This window comes from Lipophrys pholis (assembly GCF_963383615.2).
Source record: "Lipophrys pholis genome assembly, chromosome: 11".
NCBI classification, from domain to species: Eukaryota; Metazoa; Chordata; class Actinopteri; order Blenniiformes; family Blenniidae; genus Lipophrys; species Lipophrys pholis.
In genome coordinates this window covers 28,553,006-28,569,446 of record NC_137631.1, presented here as the reverse complement: position 1 = coordinate 28,569,446, position 16,441 = coordinate 28,553,006, and the positions used below count along the sequence as shown (strand labels likewise).

The window sequence follows — 16,441 nt, the reverse complement described above, 5'->3', positions numbered from 1 at the left end:
AACTGGAAGTGGGGGGACGATGACGAGCAGCCGCGCCATTTTCAACACAAACATTTACACGTTTTCAAGTGAAAAAGAAAACTTTGGTTCGGGGTCCGTTTCGGTCCTCGAAGTCACTGCGATCGTGTCACGACTCCCAGTTCATCCTCTAATGGGACTTGGTGGTTTTATTTTGACAGTCACTGTGATAACAATCCAACTTGGCGTCTGTCCACTAGAATGGTCCCATTACAAGACAACAACAGCACCCACTAGTGGCCAAACATGGAAACTGCACCGTTCTCAAGACGGTGCGTTTTCATTTGAGTCTGAGGGAGAGAGGATGCTAAAGCTAAAGCGCTAAAGCGCTAAAGCGCTAAAGCTAATGACTGTTGTCCTACTTTGTCATAAATAGACAATAAATAGAGTAACCAGACAATCTGTGCAACATTTTTACCACCGCTGTTAACAGAACACACTCCAGGACACACCTGAAGCATACTAACCACCGAGAAAGTTTTTTTATTTTATGTACTAATGTGTGTAAATTCTGCTTTTTGTTGAAGGCAGCTGCTGTTCCAGAACCTCCTGTTCATTTGTTTCTTACCCCACAAGCAGCTTTATTAGTTTTCTTCATCACGGTAAACGTTTCCTCTGCTTTTCTCACTCACAAGTTTCTGACGCGTTTTGAAATCTTTTCACTTTCTGAGGCAGATTTTAGCATTTGAAGTGAAGATTTGTCTTTTCAGTCAGGTACAGTAGTAATGGAGGATTTTCTGTGGTACTGTAGCAGCTTTCTGTGGTCATACAGTGACATCTAGTGGCAGAGGATAGTATGTATGAGTACATATGCACATATATTCTTTATTCAAGTAAGAAAGAATGTGACTTATGGTCCAGAAAAAAAACTCATAATTGAATTTGCTGTTTGGCTAAGATATATTTAAAGAATTCATGTTTTTCATGCACTAAAATGCATTCTGCCACTAAAATATACTTTTGTCCTTTGAATTCCATAAGTGTCGGGTTATTATGTACCATCAGTAAGTATTCAATCTCTGCTCAGTATCATAGATTACTGTAATCTAGCAGGAGCAGATTCACCTCACACTCAGGATGAAGGAAGTGATTCTTTTGCCTTCGCAGAAATTCATTCTTAAGAAAAAAAAAAGAAAAAGAAAAAAGGAACCGTCACATATTTATGAACAGAATGATCACAGTACGGCTGAGTCACAAGCCGCCATCACCCAAGCTCCTCTATACCTGTCTGTGGGAGGAAGACACACACACACACACACACACACACACACACACACACACACACACACACACACACACACACACACACACACACACACACACACACACACACACACACACACACACACGGCGTGTCGACATGCAATCAGCATAGACTTTTGCCACAGGAAACTGTGAGGCAAAGAAACGTTCTTAAAAGGCAGGGATTAAATCTTTAGTTACTCCAAAGAAGGTTTGGAGGAAAATACTCTATAATCTGGACCTTGGATGGAGGAAGATGCTCTATAATCCGGATGTTAGTTTAGAGGAAGATACTCTATAATCTGGACGTTAGTGGAGGAAGATGGTCTATAATATGGATGTTAGAGGAGAAAGATGGTCTGTAGTTTAGAGGAAGATGCTCTATAATCTGGGTGTTAGTTCAGAGGAAGATGCTCTATAATCTGGGTGTTAGTTCAGAGGAAGATGCTCTATAACCTGGGTGTTAGTTCAGAGGAAGATGCTCTATAATCTGGATGTTGGATGGAGGACGGTGCTCTATAATCTGTGTGTTTGCTGAAGTTACATCATTAGAAGATGCCGACATCAGATGATTCTGGCAAGAAAGAGGGAAAGAAAATTAAGGGAAAAAAAAACTTTAGGAAGAAGCGAGAACACAAAGTGTGGCGGTTAATACGTGATGCAAGGACACTTCTGTCATTTAAATGTTATTAATGTAATTATTGCTTTGGCTCATCAGCAAAATGAGGTCATACTTCTATTTGACTGATTGATGATGGGATTAAAGCCCCGATAGATGTCACACTCACTAATCAGCATGAGTACCTGAGCAGATCTTCTCTGATAATCGCTGACTCACTTTTAATGTCTCAAAGTTCAGTGATTCCGTCACTCAGAGAAATCAGATGAAGATTTCTTCCCACAGTCCGTTAAAGGTGCAGCGTATGGTACATACGTCATGTGATTTCTGAGCTGTAGGTGGCAGCAGTGAGTCGGCACAGCTTCTTTCAATGTTTGAACTGCTGTTTTTGAGCTTTAAACCTTCATGTAAAGTATTTTTTTCCACTTTTCATCCAGTTCCTCGGACAGCAGCCATTTTAGCTTCTTTGTGCTTTTTCTTCTTTTCCACTGGTTTTAGTCATTTTAACATTTTATTTTAAAATCAAAATGTGAGATTTTAGCTATTTTAACCATTCCAGACAACTTTTTTATTTAGATTTATTTCAGACATTTGATGTATTTTTCCTCTCTCTAGACCAGGGGTGTCCAACATAAGGCCCGTGGGCAAAAAACAGATTCCAATTAAACAAAACAACAAGCAAAGAATGAAAATCTCAACGAAAACATTGATTTTTGAAGAGTAGCAGACACAACACTGATATGTGTGGAAAGGAGGGAGGAGGAGGAGGAGGAGGAAGAAGAAGGAGGGAGAAGAAAGAGGAGAAAGGAGACAAAGGGAGGAGTAGGAGAAGGAGAAGGAGAAGGAGAAGGAGAAGGAGAAGGAGAAGGAGAAGGAGGAGGAGGAGGAGGAGGAGGAGGAGGAGGAAGAAGACGGAGGAAGGGGGTCCTGTTTAACTGAGGATCACAACAGTCTGGGGGGCAGAGATGAATCATCCAGCAATCTACTTCTTTATGGTACAGCAGAGAGGAGGAAGAGGAGGAGGAAGAGGAGGAAGAGAAGGAAGTGGTGGAGGAAGAGGAGGAGGAAGAGGAGAAGTTGTGGGGAGTTTAGTGAGTTCAGAAAAACCACAAACACATAAAAGGAGATGAATTAAAGGTGAAAACACACTTTGGCCTCATCTCTGAGGACTGGATTTGTCCCTGCAGCGTTGAGAGGAAGGACGGTCACATTTCTCCTTCTTTGGCAGAAACTCCAGAATTTAAGACGCAAACTATGAACATGTTTGACATAAACGTTCAGGGAGGTTTGAGTTGGTCTGTCGATAATCAGAAACATCTTGGGGTTTTTAAAGAATCAATAAAATCCTATTAAAAATCATTAAATTAATAAAATATAACTTCGATGGACAAACCTTCAGTAGATCAGGCTCAGATTAAATCCTCCAACACTGATGGTCCTTCTCCACTCAGCCCCGGTCGTTCTCCATTACAATACAGAACCTCCACGGCGTGGGCGTTATTTCCCGTCGTGCATAAATAATCACCCCGATGTGATGCAGAGCGAACATGTATTGAATATCAGCTCAAATAACAAATTAAATCGTATATATTTGTTAGATATTTCATCTCTATAGTCTGCATGTTCCTCAGCCGCGGCTCACTATGAAAATCAGACCTGAGATGGTTCCGGATTACCTTCCTTATTTATTAAACAAAGACAAGCTCACCACAGGACGGCGGTGTGTCCTCCACAACTTAAGACAGGAAAGAGGGAATGAAACTGAGGAAACCCACAGTTCTGAATGACAGAGGCGTACTTCCTCTATCCAGGTCCTCCCTGTGACCCTTGACCCCTCGACCACTTCGGCCAATCACAATGGCCTCCTGACCTCTGAGGCGGGCTCCAGCTTGCCAGGCTGCAGTCCTTGTTTACATATAGTGTCACTGTGATCACAAGATGATGACAAAACTCACAGAAGAATGTAAAGCTGTTAAAATGGCAGACGACATAAAAGAATTAACAAGTGAAAATAATCCACCATACTTTTTATATATTTATTTATTAATAATACAAAATGTAGATTGGCACGATCGTGCTTCACTGTCCGGTGTTTCGGTTTCACTGGTGCCCCTGTTAACTGGTGACTTCTGCCACCAGTCGATAGCAGCAGATGTTAGGATAAGACGAGCAAAACCGGTGCGACACTTTAAACTTTAATGGAAATGCAGTTAAACGGCATTCGACCGGACAGCTCTGGATTTTCTTCAGGTTTTTAAACATCCGCTGTGAAAAGGGGACGCTCTAGGAAGCTGGTCACCAGTTAACAGGGAAACCAGTTAATCCAAAACACCGCATCTCAAAGACCTCTCAAAGGTGGAGCTCCTGAATCTTCTGGTCGCCACCAAACAAAAAGCACCTGCACGTCCTCGCCGCTCCACAGGGGGGATTTCTGTGCGTCGACCTCAGTTTGAGAGCGATTCTGTTGTGATCGGGCTTACAAAATGGCGGGTGAACGAGACGCTCTCCCGACCAATCAGCAGCCTGCCCTCTTACGACGTCACATTTTCTACTTGACTTTGCTCGCTTGGAACCTCGGTGTAGCAGGTACCATGAAAGTACCCGGTAGCGGGGACTGATTGGTGGAGGAGCGAGTGGACGAGGGTCTGCTGGGTCACTTCTAAACTTCCATCACGGTTTCACCCGAAAGACCTGAAATGTTTTGACACAAACTGTCGTGTGGCGAAAGAAAAGCTTTTGTCTGCGAGTCAGAAGGTGTTTGGTTTCAGTAAATGTTATTTCCCTCGCTGCTCGTTGCATCGATCCGACAATGAAAAAGGACAAATTTCCTCCACAATCTGCTGCTGGAGCCTTTGTGTCGCCGCCGCTGTTGGCAGGAGACGCCTTCAGAGCATCCACACACACACACACACACACACACACACACACACACACACACACACACACACACACACACACACACACACACACACACACACACACACACACCGCCGTAGGTACCGCTCCTCCGTTCAGACTGATCGTCAGCAGCCTCGCCGCTGCCATGACCATAAACGGCAGGCCTGGAAACGCTCGCCTTCATTACATCACAACTTACAACTCTCGCCGACAAACTCTCCTCACCTTACCGGAAAGACCAGCAGTTTCCATGGGAACAGGACGAGAGAGGAGAAGATGAGGAGAGGAGGAGAGGAGGAGGAGAGGAGGAGATGAAGAGAGGAGGAGGAGGAGGAGGAGGAGGAGATGGATGTTGGGGGTGTGTGCAGAGGAGAGATGAAAACATGTTTTCTGTTGTCACATGAGGAGGTAACACAACCTGGGGGGGGGGGGGTTCTAACATAGGAGGGGGCTAATGAAAAAAACACTCGGTGTGTGTGTGTGTGTGTGTGTGTGTGTGTGTGTGTGTGTGTGTGTGTGTGTGTGTGTGTGTGTGTGTGTGTGTGTGTGTGTGTGGACGTACAAAAATCTCAATTCTCATGCACCACATATATTATTGGCTCACAAATCTGAATACACTCACACATTTTTGATACAAACAACTCTGTGCAGATGCACACACACACACACACACACGCACGCACGCACGCACGCACGCACGCACGCACGCACGCACGCACGCACGCACGCACGCACGCACGCACGCACGCACACACACACACACACACACACAGCCTCAGGTGGAGGGCGGGGCCTCCTCTGCTCAGGGTGTGTACCATGTCAGTGTCACCAGGGGTTAAATTAGGATGTTTGCCTCTCCGAGTCCCTGAAAGCTCAATCAGCCTCATCAGAGCTCTTCTCTCCAGACGACTCCACCGAAAAACACGCCGCCTCCGTCCCCTCAGCCCCCATCGAAGCCACGGCGACACTTACATGAGCAGCACGTCACATCATCGGATTATCTCAACGTCTAATTGATTAAACGTTTCCTCTCTGACACGCAGAGAAAGCAGCGGAAAATGTCCTTCAGAGGACAGAACAACACCAGGGACTGGAAATTCTGCCATTTGAAAACAATTAAATGAGATTATTCCTTGTAATGAATAAAACATCCTGTTGTCACACAGTTAATTCACTTTGCTCGTACTCGTTTTGTATCGTTTCACTCTTTGTAGTCCTCTGTTTGACGTCTATGGTGTGTGTGTGTGTGTGTGTGTGTGTGTGTGTGTGTGTGTGTGTGTGTGTGTGTGTGTGTGTGTGTGTGTGTGTGTGTGTGTGTATTTCAGAGAGTGTGCATGTGTGTGTGTATATTTGTGTGCATGTGTTTGTGTGTGTCATTACGTGTGTATTTTTGTGTGTGTGTGTGTATGTATGAGTGTGCGTGTGGGTTTGTGTGTGTGTGTTTCCGTGTGTGTGTGTGTGTGTGTGTGTGTGTGTGCTCACTATAGTTCGTTCACGTCTAGCTCTGTGGTTGTCACAGCAACAATAAAAATGTAAAAATTCTGCCACCAAACGAAGCCTCTTCTTCTTCAGCCTCCATCATCTCACCATGCACTGCGTGTGTGTGTGTGTGTGTGTGTGTGTGTGTGTGTGTGTGTGTGTGTGTGTGTGTGTGTGTGTGTGTGTGTGTCCTCCCTTGCCTCCTGAGCCTTGCAGTGACTTGTCATGCAGGAAGGAGACGGTGGAGATGCGAGGAGCAGCAGAGGCAGAAATAAACTGCAGTGCTGACCTACATTCTCTCCTGCATGCAGCAGACGGCCGAGCGCCACAGATGTTCCCACATCGCCGCCTTCCTGAAACCCTCGGCTGTGGAATCCAGCCACAACACGGCGTGAGGACGGCGGCTTCATGACCGTGTCCCCGCCTGGCCCGCCGCTCATCAGCTGTGTGTGTGTGTGTGTGTGTGTGTGTGTGTGTGTGTGTGTGTGTGTGTGTGTGTGTGTGTGTGTGTGTGTGTGAGAGAGGATCTGCACTGCTTCTCTGGTTCTATCTGTACATACTGGACCATCAGTGGTGTGGTAGGACTCCAGACCGGACTCCAGTATCATCACACCTGAGCAGTCTTGGGATGCACTGGTCTTGGTCTTGGGATGCTCTGGTCTTGGTCTTGGGATGTTCTGGTCTTGGTCTAGGGATGCTCTGGTCTTGGTCTTGGGATGCTCTGGTCTTGGTCTTGGGATGTTCTGGTCTTGGTCTAGGGATGCTCTGGTCTTGGTCTTGGGATGCCCCTTAAGGTCTTGGTCTGGACTGGGTCCAGGCCCCTTAAGGTCTTGGTCTTGTCTCGGTCTTAGGATGCTCTGATCTTGGTCTTGACTCAGACCTGGCCTATTAAAGTCTTGGTCTTGACTCCGTTTCGGACTCGGTGGTCTTGACCACTGTCACTAAGACGGACAACAAAACCTCATTTCGTTCCATGAAATCCTGAACGAGGAGGAAAACTTCCACTTCCCCTCCAATGAGCCACGACCAGAGTCTGATATGGTGCCGGTCTGAGGACGGACCACGACCAGAGTCTGATATGGTGCCGGTCTGAAGACGGACCACGATCAGAGTCCGATATGGTGCCGGTCTGAGGACGGCCCACGACCAGAGTCTGATATGGTGCCGGTCTGAAGACGGACCACGACCAGAGTCCGATATGGTGCCGGTCTGAGGACGGACCACGACCAGAGTCTGAATGTCTCCTGTCGGATCTGAGGTCCAGATATTAACTGAAGTGATCATGAAGGTCTGATCGGTCGCAGGGCAGCACTGATTGAAACGAGCAGCAGCTTGATATCATACATCAGTTTTACTTTCCTGGATGTGGAGCACGGTGCGGGGGGAGTCCTGGATGTGGAGCACGGTGCGGGGGGAGTCCTGGATGTGGAGCACGGTGCGGGGGGAGTTCATCCTGAGACTAACGAATAATGTGATTTATTAAGTCTGGAAACATTTGTGTTGTTGATGAAATCAGCTCCTCCAGAGAGACGTTTCCTCGGCTGGCCCTTCAACACTTTTATTTCCAGACTTTATTTTTATTATAAGACGTTCAATCATTTCTGAACAGACAGTGTGATGACAACGTTTACGTTTTAAAAATGCACCGCAAAGTGTTGACAAAGTCACATTCAGGCCTCGTTTACAACAACTTCAAGTGAAAACGCATCATTTTCGTCTTTTCATTTCAGAAAAGTTTCACATTTACACGAAAAAGGCAAAAAAGCTGAAAATCATGCAATTGACTTTTTTTATTTGACTTGCTTCTTTCGTTCGTTTGTTTAGAAGCAGCATATATGAAATGTTTACAAACATACAAACCATCGTAAATCATGTCGTTTTCATGTCGTGCCGCTATTAAAAATGGATGCCCAAAACAAAAGTTTTCAATTTTCACTCGGATAAACGATGTCGTGTAAACGTGTATTATATATTTAATTTGTATGGAATATGGTGGATAAAGTTAACTGATCCGATCTTCTGGCCCCTCTATTTGCCCTTATTTACATTAAAGATCCAAACATCCGTCAAACATTCTTAACATTCAAATTAAAATTCACTAAAAAGCCGGCGTAATGTAATAATGGTAAAATTGGAAGGGAACTTTGTGCCGACAGTCTGCCGGAGGTTTGTTACTCGGCTGGGTTACAGACGCTCCTGGTTTTATTGACGCACCTGCTGTACGACGCCTGTTATAATAATTAAAGTTCTGAGCGATTGTTGGAACAAACGCTGACGCCATTTCATCACTATTTACATTCTGATTAAAAAGCGTCTGTGTACGGAGGCGGAAGATTCGCTTATGTGTCCGTAATCTGAGAACAATGCTGTGTGTGTGTGTGTGTGTGTGTGTGTGTGTGTGTGTGTGTGTGTGTGTGTGTGTGTGTGTGTGTGTGTGTGTGTGTGTGTGTGTGTGTGTGTGTGTACTTCCTCTCTTCCACATTTTAGCTTCTGATTACAGATAATAGCGCTGAGACGAGTTACCAGTTACAAGGAAAAGTGATTCTTCGTTCCGTCATTCCGGCTCAGGGGAAACAGGAGTTTAGTGAAATAGTAGCAGAGCCGCTACAACCGCTAAAGCTAGTGCCAACAGTGCGTATTAGATTCACAGCTAAAGAATAAATATATAGGTTTTGGAGAGAGAGAGAGAGAGAGAGAGAGAGAGAGAGAGAGAGAGAGAGAGAGAGAGACTATAAATACCTTAAATTCCAGACTATTGTGCACACCTGAATATAAGCCACACCCACCACATTTAAAAAGAAAAGCAAGAAAAGAAAGTTCGGAGTTACGTGATGCACCTGAACGCATCACTCATGTTTCTGCGGCATGGAGCTCATTAACCCTTAAAACTCCATGAATTAGCAGCTTAGTTGTTTAAACTGCAGGGTTCAAAGTGTGTGGAACAAAAAAACACTGGCTTATGGTCCGGTAATTACGGTAACAGAACAAAATGATCTTAAAAATATATTAATGAAATAGAAAAATAATTGATGATGATATGAAAAAATATATGTATAGACTCGATTGTTATATATTTCAGTAGTAATAACATAATTTCATATTTATTAAGAATATATTTTTATTCTCTCTTTGTTTTCTTAAATAACATAATAAAATTCATATATATTCGTATATATAAGGATTTGAAAACTGTGTTAAATGACATGAAGCCAGCACAAGGTAAGACTGAAGCACTGAATCTCCAACTTCTGGGCTTCTGGTTCGATTTTAAAGAATCTCAACATTTTCTAGGAGATTAAAAAAGATAAAAGATCTTTTTAAAGAGATCGACTGGATCTATTTCACCGAAACTAAGAGGAAACACTGAGCTGACGGTACGTCACCGAGCTTTAGTGGACCTTCAACCCCCCCTTATCGACTCCTCCCATCAATGCAGCATCAGTGATTAATCAATACAACATTTACACTCCTTCCAAGACCGGCTAGTTTAATCCCGGGGTTGAAGATTCCCTCTGCGGCACGTTGCGTTTTTTAATCACACGGCTCGTTAAGACGAGAAAAGAGAAGAAGAAGAGGGTGAACCCTGCGGGGCAGCCGGCGGGGAGGCGGGTCAACACATCACTTCATAGTTCATCTGATCGACGCTTTGAGGCGCTTGATGGCAAACAGATCCTCAAACTGTGAAACCAACACGCGGGATTAAATCCCTCACAGCCAGCTTTGGTCGCCTGCACCTGAACGCATCACGGAAAAGTTACTTATTTTAAAATCCGGATGATAGTGACGTTAGGAGGAAGATGCTCTACAATCTGGATGTTAGTGGAGGAAGATGCTCTATGATCTGGATGTCAGCCGGAGGAGGAGGAGGATGAGGAGGATGAAGAGACCTGACTTTGTCCTGCAGGTGAACAATAAGACGACAGCCTGAGGCTCCTGCAAAGTCCTCACTGGTCTCAGGCGTGATTAACATGAGGCTGCACCCACACACACACACACACACACACACACACACACACACACACACACACACACACACACACACACACACCTTGTCTGAATGTTAAAGAGACGGCCTGGAGTCGCTCGGTCCACTCTTCCCTCCTTGTGTCTCCATCACAAACACAGCAACCTCCCAAGGGCAAAGCAGGTGGGTGGGGTGTGTGTGTGTGTGTGTGTGTGTGTGTGGGGGGGGGGGGGGGGGGGGGGGGGGGGGGGGGGGGGGGGGGGGTGCACCTGTGGCCTCCCTGATTAACATCCATATCCATTTTTTTTTGGTCACTGCCGCGTCTCCTGAGACTCCGTCCAAGAATAAAACCTGTGTTTGTGTTTCCGTTGAACCGTCCTGAAGATGTTATCGAACGTTACGGGAAAAAATTCATGAGCAGACACTTTGGTGGTGCGTGTCACACACACACACACACACACACACACACACACACACACACACACACACACACACACACACACACACACACACACACACACACACACACACACACACACACACACACACACACACACACACACACACAGTTCAGGCCCTGTTTACACAGCAAGGCGTTCACATTTTGTTGCGTCTTCGGTGTCCGTTTCCACGACAACGGTGCTCGGAGTCACTGGTGGCGTTTTGAAAACCCCAAAGCCGTGGTAACGAGTCCGCCTGCACTCCTTCGTGTTAACGGACGATGACAACATTTGTGACTCGCGGGCAATTACTATTTATTTTGTTTGTTTGAGTTTCTAAAGAAACCAAATACGCCCTAACAGTGGAACCAACAGAGTGAGATAGTATTTACGTGGTGTTTGCTGCGGAACCCGAAGGTGACCTGCGTCAGTCAGCGGCGATGTTGACGTGCGACTTGCCGTTCCCTGCGAGCCGGTTGGAGCTTCGGTAATGAGAGCCCGGGGAGCCGGGCTGATGATGGTACTCCATTACTTCATCGCTGTGGACGCTTCAGGATTTGTTTGGTGCGCCTGAAGCTGAATGCGTTCCCACCCCGGCGGAGCGTCACATTACTGCACTTTAACAGCGCAAATGTCACCGAGTGTCGGGATCAATCCGCCAGAGGTTTAACAAACACCGCTGCTCTTTGAAACCTTCACTTCTGAGCCCAATGCTGCCCCCCGGAAAGAACCGGTGGTACTGCAGTCTGCGTCGCTGGCTGCCTAAACAAGCCTTCGTATCGGAGAACCTGCCCTGTGAAATTTTGTATTTCTACATAGAACGTTTATGAATGACTTTATTACTTCTCAATGAAAATTTTGACATGAATCAGGTTTTTACGAGAAATCTTCACGAGAAATATTTTGGTGAAAGTTTGATGTTAAATCTTTTTGTTTTAAAATTTTCAGTGCAAATATCTTTTTTTTCTGTGAAACATTCTTGTTTTTCTGTGAACTGTTGACGTATGAGTCGGTGATGCCATTCACCAGGTTTGTCTTTTCTTTTTAACTTTAACTGTGAAATTTAAATCTAAAATCTAAATTTAAATGAGATGACCGGCTTCCTGCTGCTTTTTGACACATTTGTTTTTTTGCGTATACATGTTCAAAACATGACAGAGAACTCATACCTGAAGATTAATGACGTATGATGATTGAGAGCTTGTCCCCTCACCTGTAAGCCTGATGATTCCTATCAAAATCCACCCACAACTTTTTGAGTTTTCTTGTTAAATAACCAACCATTTTCATCTCTTATCTGTTTCCTGGTCGCAGGGGTGTCAGTCTGAGCACTGTCATCCAGATCACATCGCAACAATTAGGTGGTGCAGGTTGTGAGCCCACAGGAAGGTGGCGCCCGGTGAGGGACACGAGCCCTCTACGAACCCCTACCTTGAGGTTGAGAGTCTCATGCTCTACCTACTGAGCTAGCCAGGGGCTCCAGCCAACCAGCCAACAAACCAGCCAACAAACCTGCCATCCAATCAACCAATCAACCAACTAACAAACCAAGAAACCAGTTGGGTTGTTATTACGGTGACTGTCAAAATAAAACTACCAAGTCCCAGGAGAATATGGACTGAGAGACATGACACTCTGAAGGAAACATTGTTTTGATCGTCTCCACTGAGCATGTGCAGAACAACTGTGTACTTCCACTTTACTGGTGAGTCAGAACATTTTCAAATGCTCATTTTCAAAATTTCACATTTTCATTGGCTTCAAACATCTAAAACGTGACAAGATTATTGTGCTGTCATTCAAAAATATTATGTAAATGTGGGCTCAAGCAGTGAAGAAGCTAAAATGTGAAGTCAAACTTTAAAATGATGAAATTGATGGTGGCTCTGTGGGCCTGAATGGACTTTTTGAAAGGTTTAACTTAACTATAACAAACAAACAAACAAAAACCGGGGATTTCTGCAATCTAGAATAAACAACAGTAGATGAGTCAGAAATATTTTTCTTGGTTGATTTGCATTTATAGTTTACTTATTGAGAGGAGCCAGGATTTACATTTAGTAATAATTGTCCTACAAGCTCACAAAAGAGGTCGATCCTCCAAACTGATTCTCTTTTATCTATATTTTATACAAAATGTTCAAATCTTGCATGTGAGATGAACATGGACCAGCCTGCATACACCTGCCCACAGGTGTGTGTGTGTGTGTGTGTGTGTGTGTGTGTGTGTGTGTGTGTGTGTGTGTGTGTGTGTGTGTGTGTGTGTGTGTGTGTGTGTGTGTGTGTGTGTGTGTGTGTGTGTGTGTGTCTCCATTAATCCGATGACGGAAGCCCTGCTTCTCCATCCTGCCTCCCCCTCTAATCGCAGGCCTAATTGACTCAGCCAGATTTGGCAACAGGCTTATTCATGTCATTTCACACAACAAGGTTCGACCTGCAGACGCTGGTGACAAACAGTCCGCAGGCCGCTGGAACGTGAAGCCAAGAAAGACACAAGTTTGACCCCGAAAGAGCTCGAGGGGTTCAGATTCCTGCAGAAATGCGTCAAAATATCAACCTCCTTTTTACGCTTTTTATGCACTGACGCAAATGCTGGTGTGTGTGTGTGTGTGTGTGTGTGTGTGTGTGTGTGTGTGTGTGTGTGTGTGTGTGTGTGTGTGTGTGTGCGTGCGTGCGTGCGTGCGCGCACTCACCGCTATGTGCGCTGAACCAGCGGGGAGCGATGTGGAGGGGTAAGGTGTCAGCCAGCGACCCCCGGGACCCCAGATACAGCACCCCGTCCGTGTGGTGCCCCCCTCCGCCCCCAGAGTCCTGGAAGCCGGTGCCATGGGGGCCCGCGGTCGTGCCGCCGGACCCCCCTCCGGCCCGGTCCGAGTCCGTCCCTCTGGGCGTGTAGAAGCCGAAGGGCACGGCGGGACTGTGCTCGATGCCCATCCCGGCCACGGAGCTCACGGAGCGGCTGCGTAGGCCCATGGTGCCGCTCGGCCGGTAGTGCCCGAAGTGGGCCGAGGGTGGCACCGCACTGTCATCCGTGGAGACGCCGGGAAACGCGCCCCGGGGCCGCCCCGCCGTGCTCTGCTTGCCCCCCATCCAAAGCTGGAGAGGAGCGGCTGGGGGCTTCTGTGGGGCGGGTGGCGGGGGTCTCGGGTCGGGAGAGCCGCCCTCCTCCTCCTCCTCCTCCTCCTGCTCCTCCTGCTCCGGTGTGTCTGCGGGCCGGCCGGCCGCCCGGCCTGCTGCCTGCCTCCTGCCTGCCTCCTGCCGCTCCGCCGGGCTCCTCCGTCCGGCTCGTCAGCTCTCGCTCTCCGCGGACGTAGCGGCGCGTTTCCCCGCCGTGCGGCGCATGAGTCGGCCCCGACGTCTGGATTCACCTCCGCCGCAGACAGCCGCCGGAGGAGGGGTGCCGGGACGCCGAGCTCAGTGACGCCGAGATCCAGGCACGACGCGACGGCTCGCACACACGCCGCGCCGCGCGCCCCTCGCTCGCTCGCTCTGCCGCCGCCGCCGCAGCCGCTGCTGCTGCTGCTCGTTTATTCTAACGGCTGCATCATCATCATCGCGTCCGGCCGCGGATCACCGGCGCGCTCCCCTCATCTGATCTCACACATCGTGACAACTGTTGCTGTCTGTCTGGCCGACAAAACACACTCACACACACACATGATCGCACGCACACATGCGCACACATACACACTCACTCACAATAAATAAAAATGACGTCGCAGTGAGTCCGGTGCTCTCCAGCCGGAGGTCTCCTGCTCTTTTTTTTTCACCTCCTCCTCCTCCTGGAGATCGGGGTCAGACTGAAGCCGCTCCTCTGCGCTCCTCCGTCGCTCCCCCCGCTGCTGCGGCCGCTCCTGCTGCTGCCGCGGCCGGCGAGACAATGGATGCGCTCTTTGCGCACGCTCGGATCATAAACACAGACAGGGCGACACACACACACACACACACACACACGCACACACACACACACACACACACACACACACACACACACACACACACACACACACACACACACACACACACACACACACACACACACACACACACACACACACACACACACACACAGTCTCGGTGTTGTAATTCCTCAACATGCTGCGCACTGGCCTGGATTTCGGCTCTTCGGGGGCATTTTAGGATAAGAAGGGTGTGATGGGGGAACCTTGAGCATGACGCAACATTGACAATGAAATCTAAGCAGCAAACACCTATTTGTTCAGTATTTATACCGCCTGAATCTCGAAGGAATCAACATTTCGTAGTTTTTAATCGCAGTCGGTTAGAAGACGCACACATCTGACAAACTGTCCTACTGGAGCTCTGCTGGACTGAAGGGGCATTTTAGGACAAAACAGGAGTGGAGGGGACAATACGATAGGATTTGGATTTATTTATTTTTAGCTGCACTGATTTAAAAGCAACCAATACTGTCAAAAATAATCTAAGGATGCAAAGGATTACAGGAAACAACACATTTTTCTTTTCATAGTTTTAAGAAAACGGCAAATGTTTTACAAACTACATCATCCAGACGGGATCTGGAATACATCTGAAACACTCATTTCAATGTTTCGCCGGTTACATTTTCAAGGGAATTGACTCAATTGTAGTTTTAAATCACATTTAAAGAGGAAATTCATAAATGTTTGCAGCATCAGCAGAAATAAAGGGACATTTTTATAGTGATCTGAGAAAAAAAAGTACATAAATGCAAAAAAAAGCAAAAAAAAAGTTTAAATTGTTCATGACAGAAAGAGTGTGAGGCGATAAAACAGTATAAAGAGAAACATTAAGTACATGATGGACTTTTAAGTGTAAAATACGATCAAAAATTTTTTTCAAAGATGTAGACAGAAAGGACCTGAGTGAATTCTGGATTTAGGTTTTACCCACAAAAGTAAATATATGTCAACCCACGCAGTTTTAAGTTCAGATTTGTTTCCAGAAACCTCACATGACCTCACATTTTAGATTTGCATGGCTGAAGGATTCCCATGTGAGCTCTGCAGCATCGTGGGTCACTTGAGGATAAGACAGGACTGGAGGGGGAAACGCGTGCATGAAGGAAATACGACTAGAATTAGAGAAAAACAGAAAATATTCTGAAGTTTGAGGAGCAAAAAAGAAACTGCTTTTCACAATATTTCACAGGGTGGATGTTGGCAAAGAGAAAGAGCACTAAAATGATGCAAATGTCAGAAAAGAAGAGATTTCTGGAAGAGAAACCTGGATTTTGTAGTTTGTGAGGGAAAATAGTTCAAAAGCAGCAACAACAAAAATAATTTTTGAATAAATGGGACTAACACATGAGCTTAGGGACATATGGACGCCAAAAATTAGGATTTGCTTTTGTTATTGAGATAAAAAACATCAAATATGATCAAATGTTTTAAAGTAAATGAGGTTCCAATAAATCTTCAATCACATTTTAAAAAAAAATGCAAAGTCCATGTCAGTAAATGTTCTAAATGGGGAAATAAACCAAACCCTTCTATATCAGGTCAACACAGTGGCTTGTAAAAACATTGATCCATGAAATAAAATCCGGGAGGAGTGGAGAGGAGTTCAGCAATCTCATCTCATCCAGTGTGAAGACCTGAGATTCCTCATGAAGACTGAGGAATGAGGGATGAAGCAGTGGAGAAGTTTGAAGCAGAACAATCCACCAGATGTGTCCGAGTTCTACAATGAAAACCCGTTTTCAGGGTCCGTTTCCACGGCGACGGTGCACAGAGCCTCTGAAAAGGTGGACTAGTTCTTCTGCACATGCTCAGTAGA

The 16,441-nt window shown here is 46.2% G+C and overlaps 1 protein-coding gene across 1 annotated transcript in view; it reads right to left on the bottom strand.

Annotated features, from left to right (window-relative positions):
- The window catches only part of znrf1 (zinc and ring finger 1), a 35,616-nt gene extending 21,348 nt beyond the window's left edge, over positions 1 to 14,268 (bottom strand). Inside the window, exon 1 of the mRNA XM_080475530.1 lies at positions 13,354 to 14,268. Within this exon, the coding sequence (XP_080331656.1) occupies positions 13,354 to 13,750 (397 nt within the window). The 5' untranslated portion in view covers positions 13,751 to 14,268. The remainder of the gene's footprint in view (positions 1 to 13,353) is intronic.
- Positions 14,269 to 16,441: the final 2,173 nt, after the last annotated feature.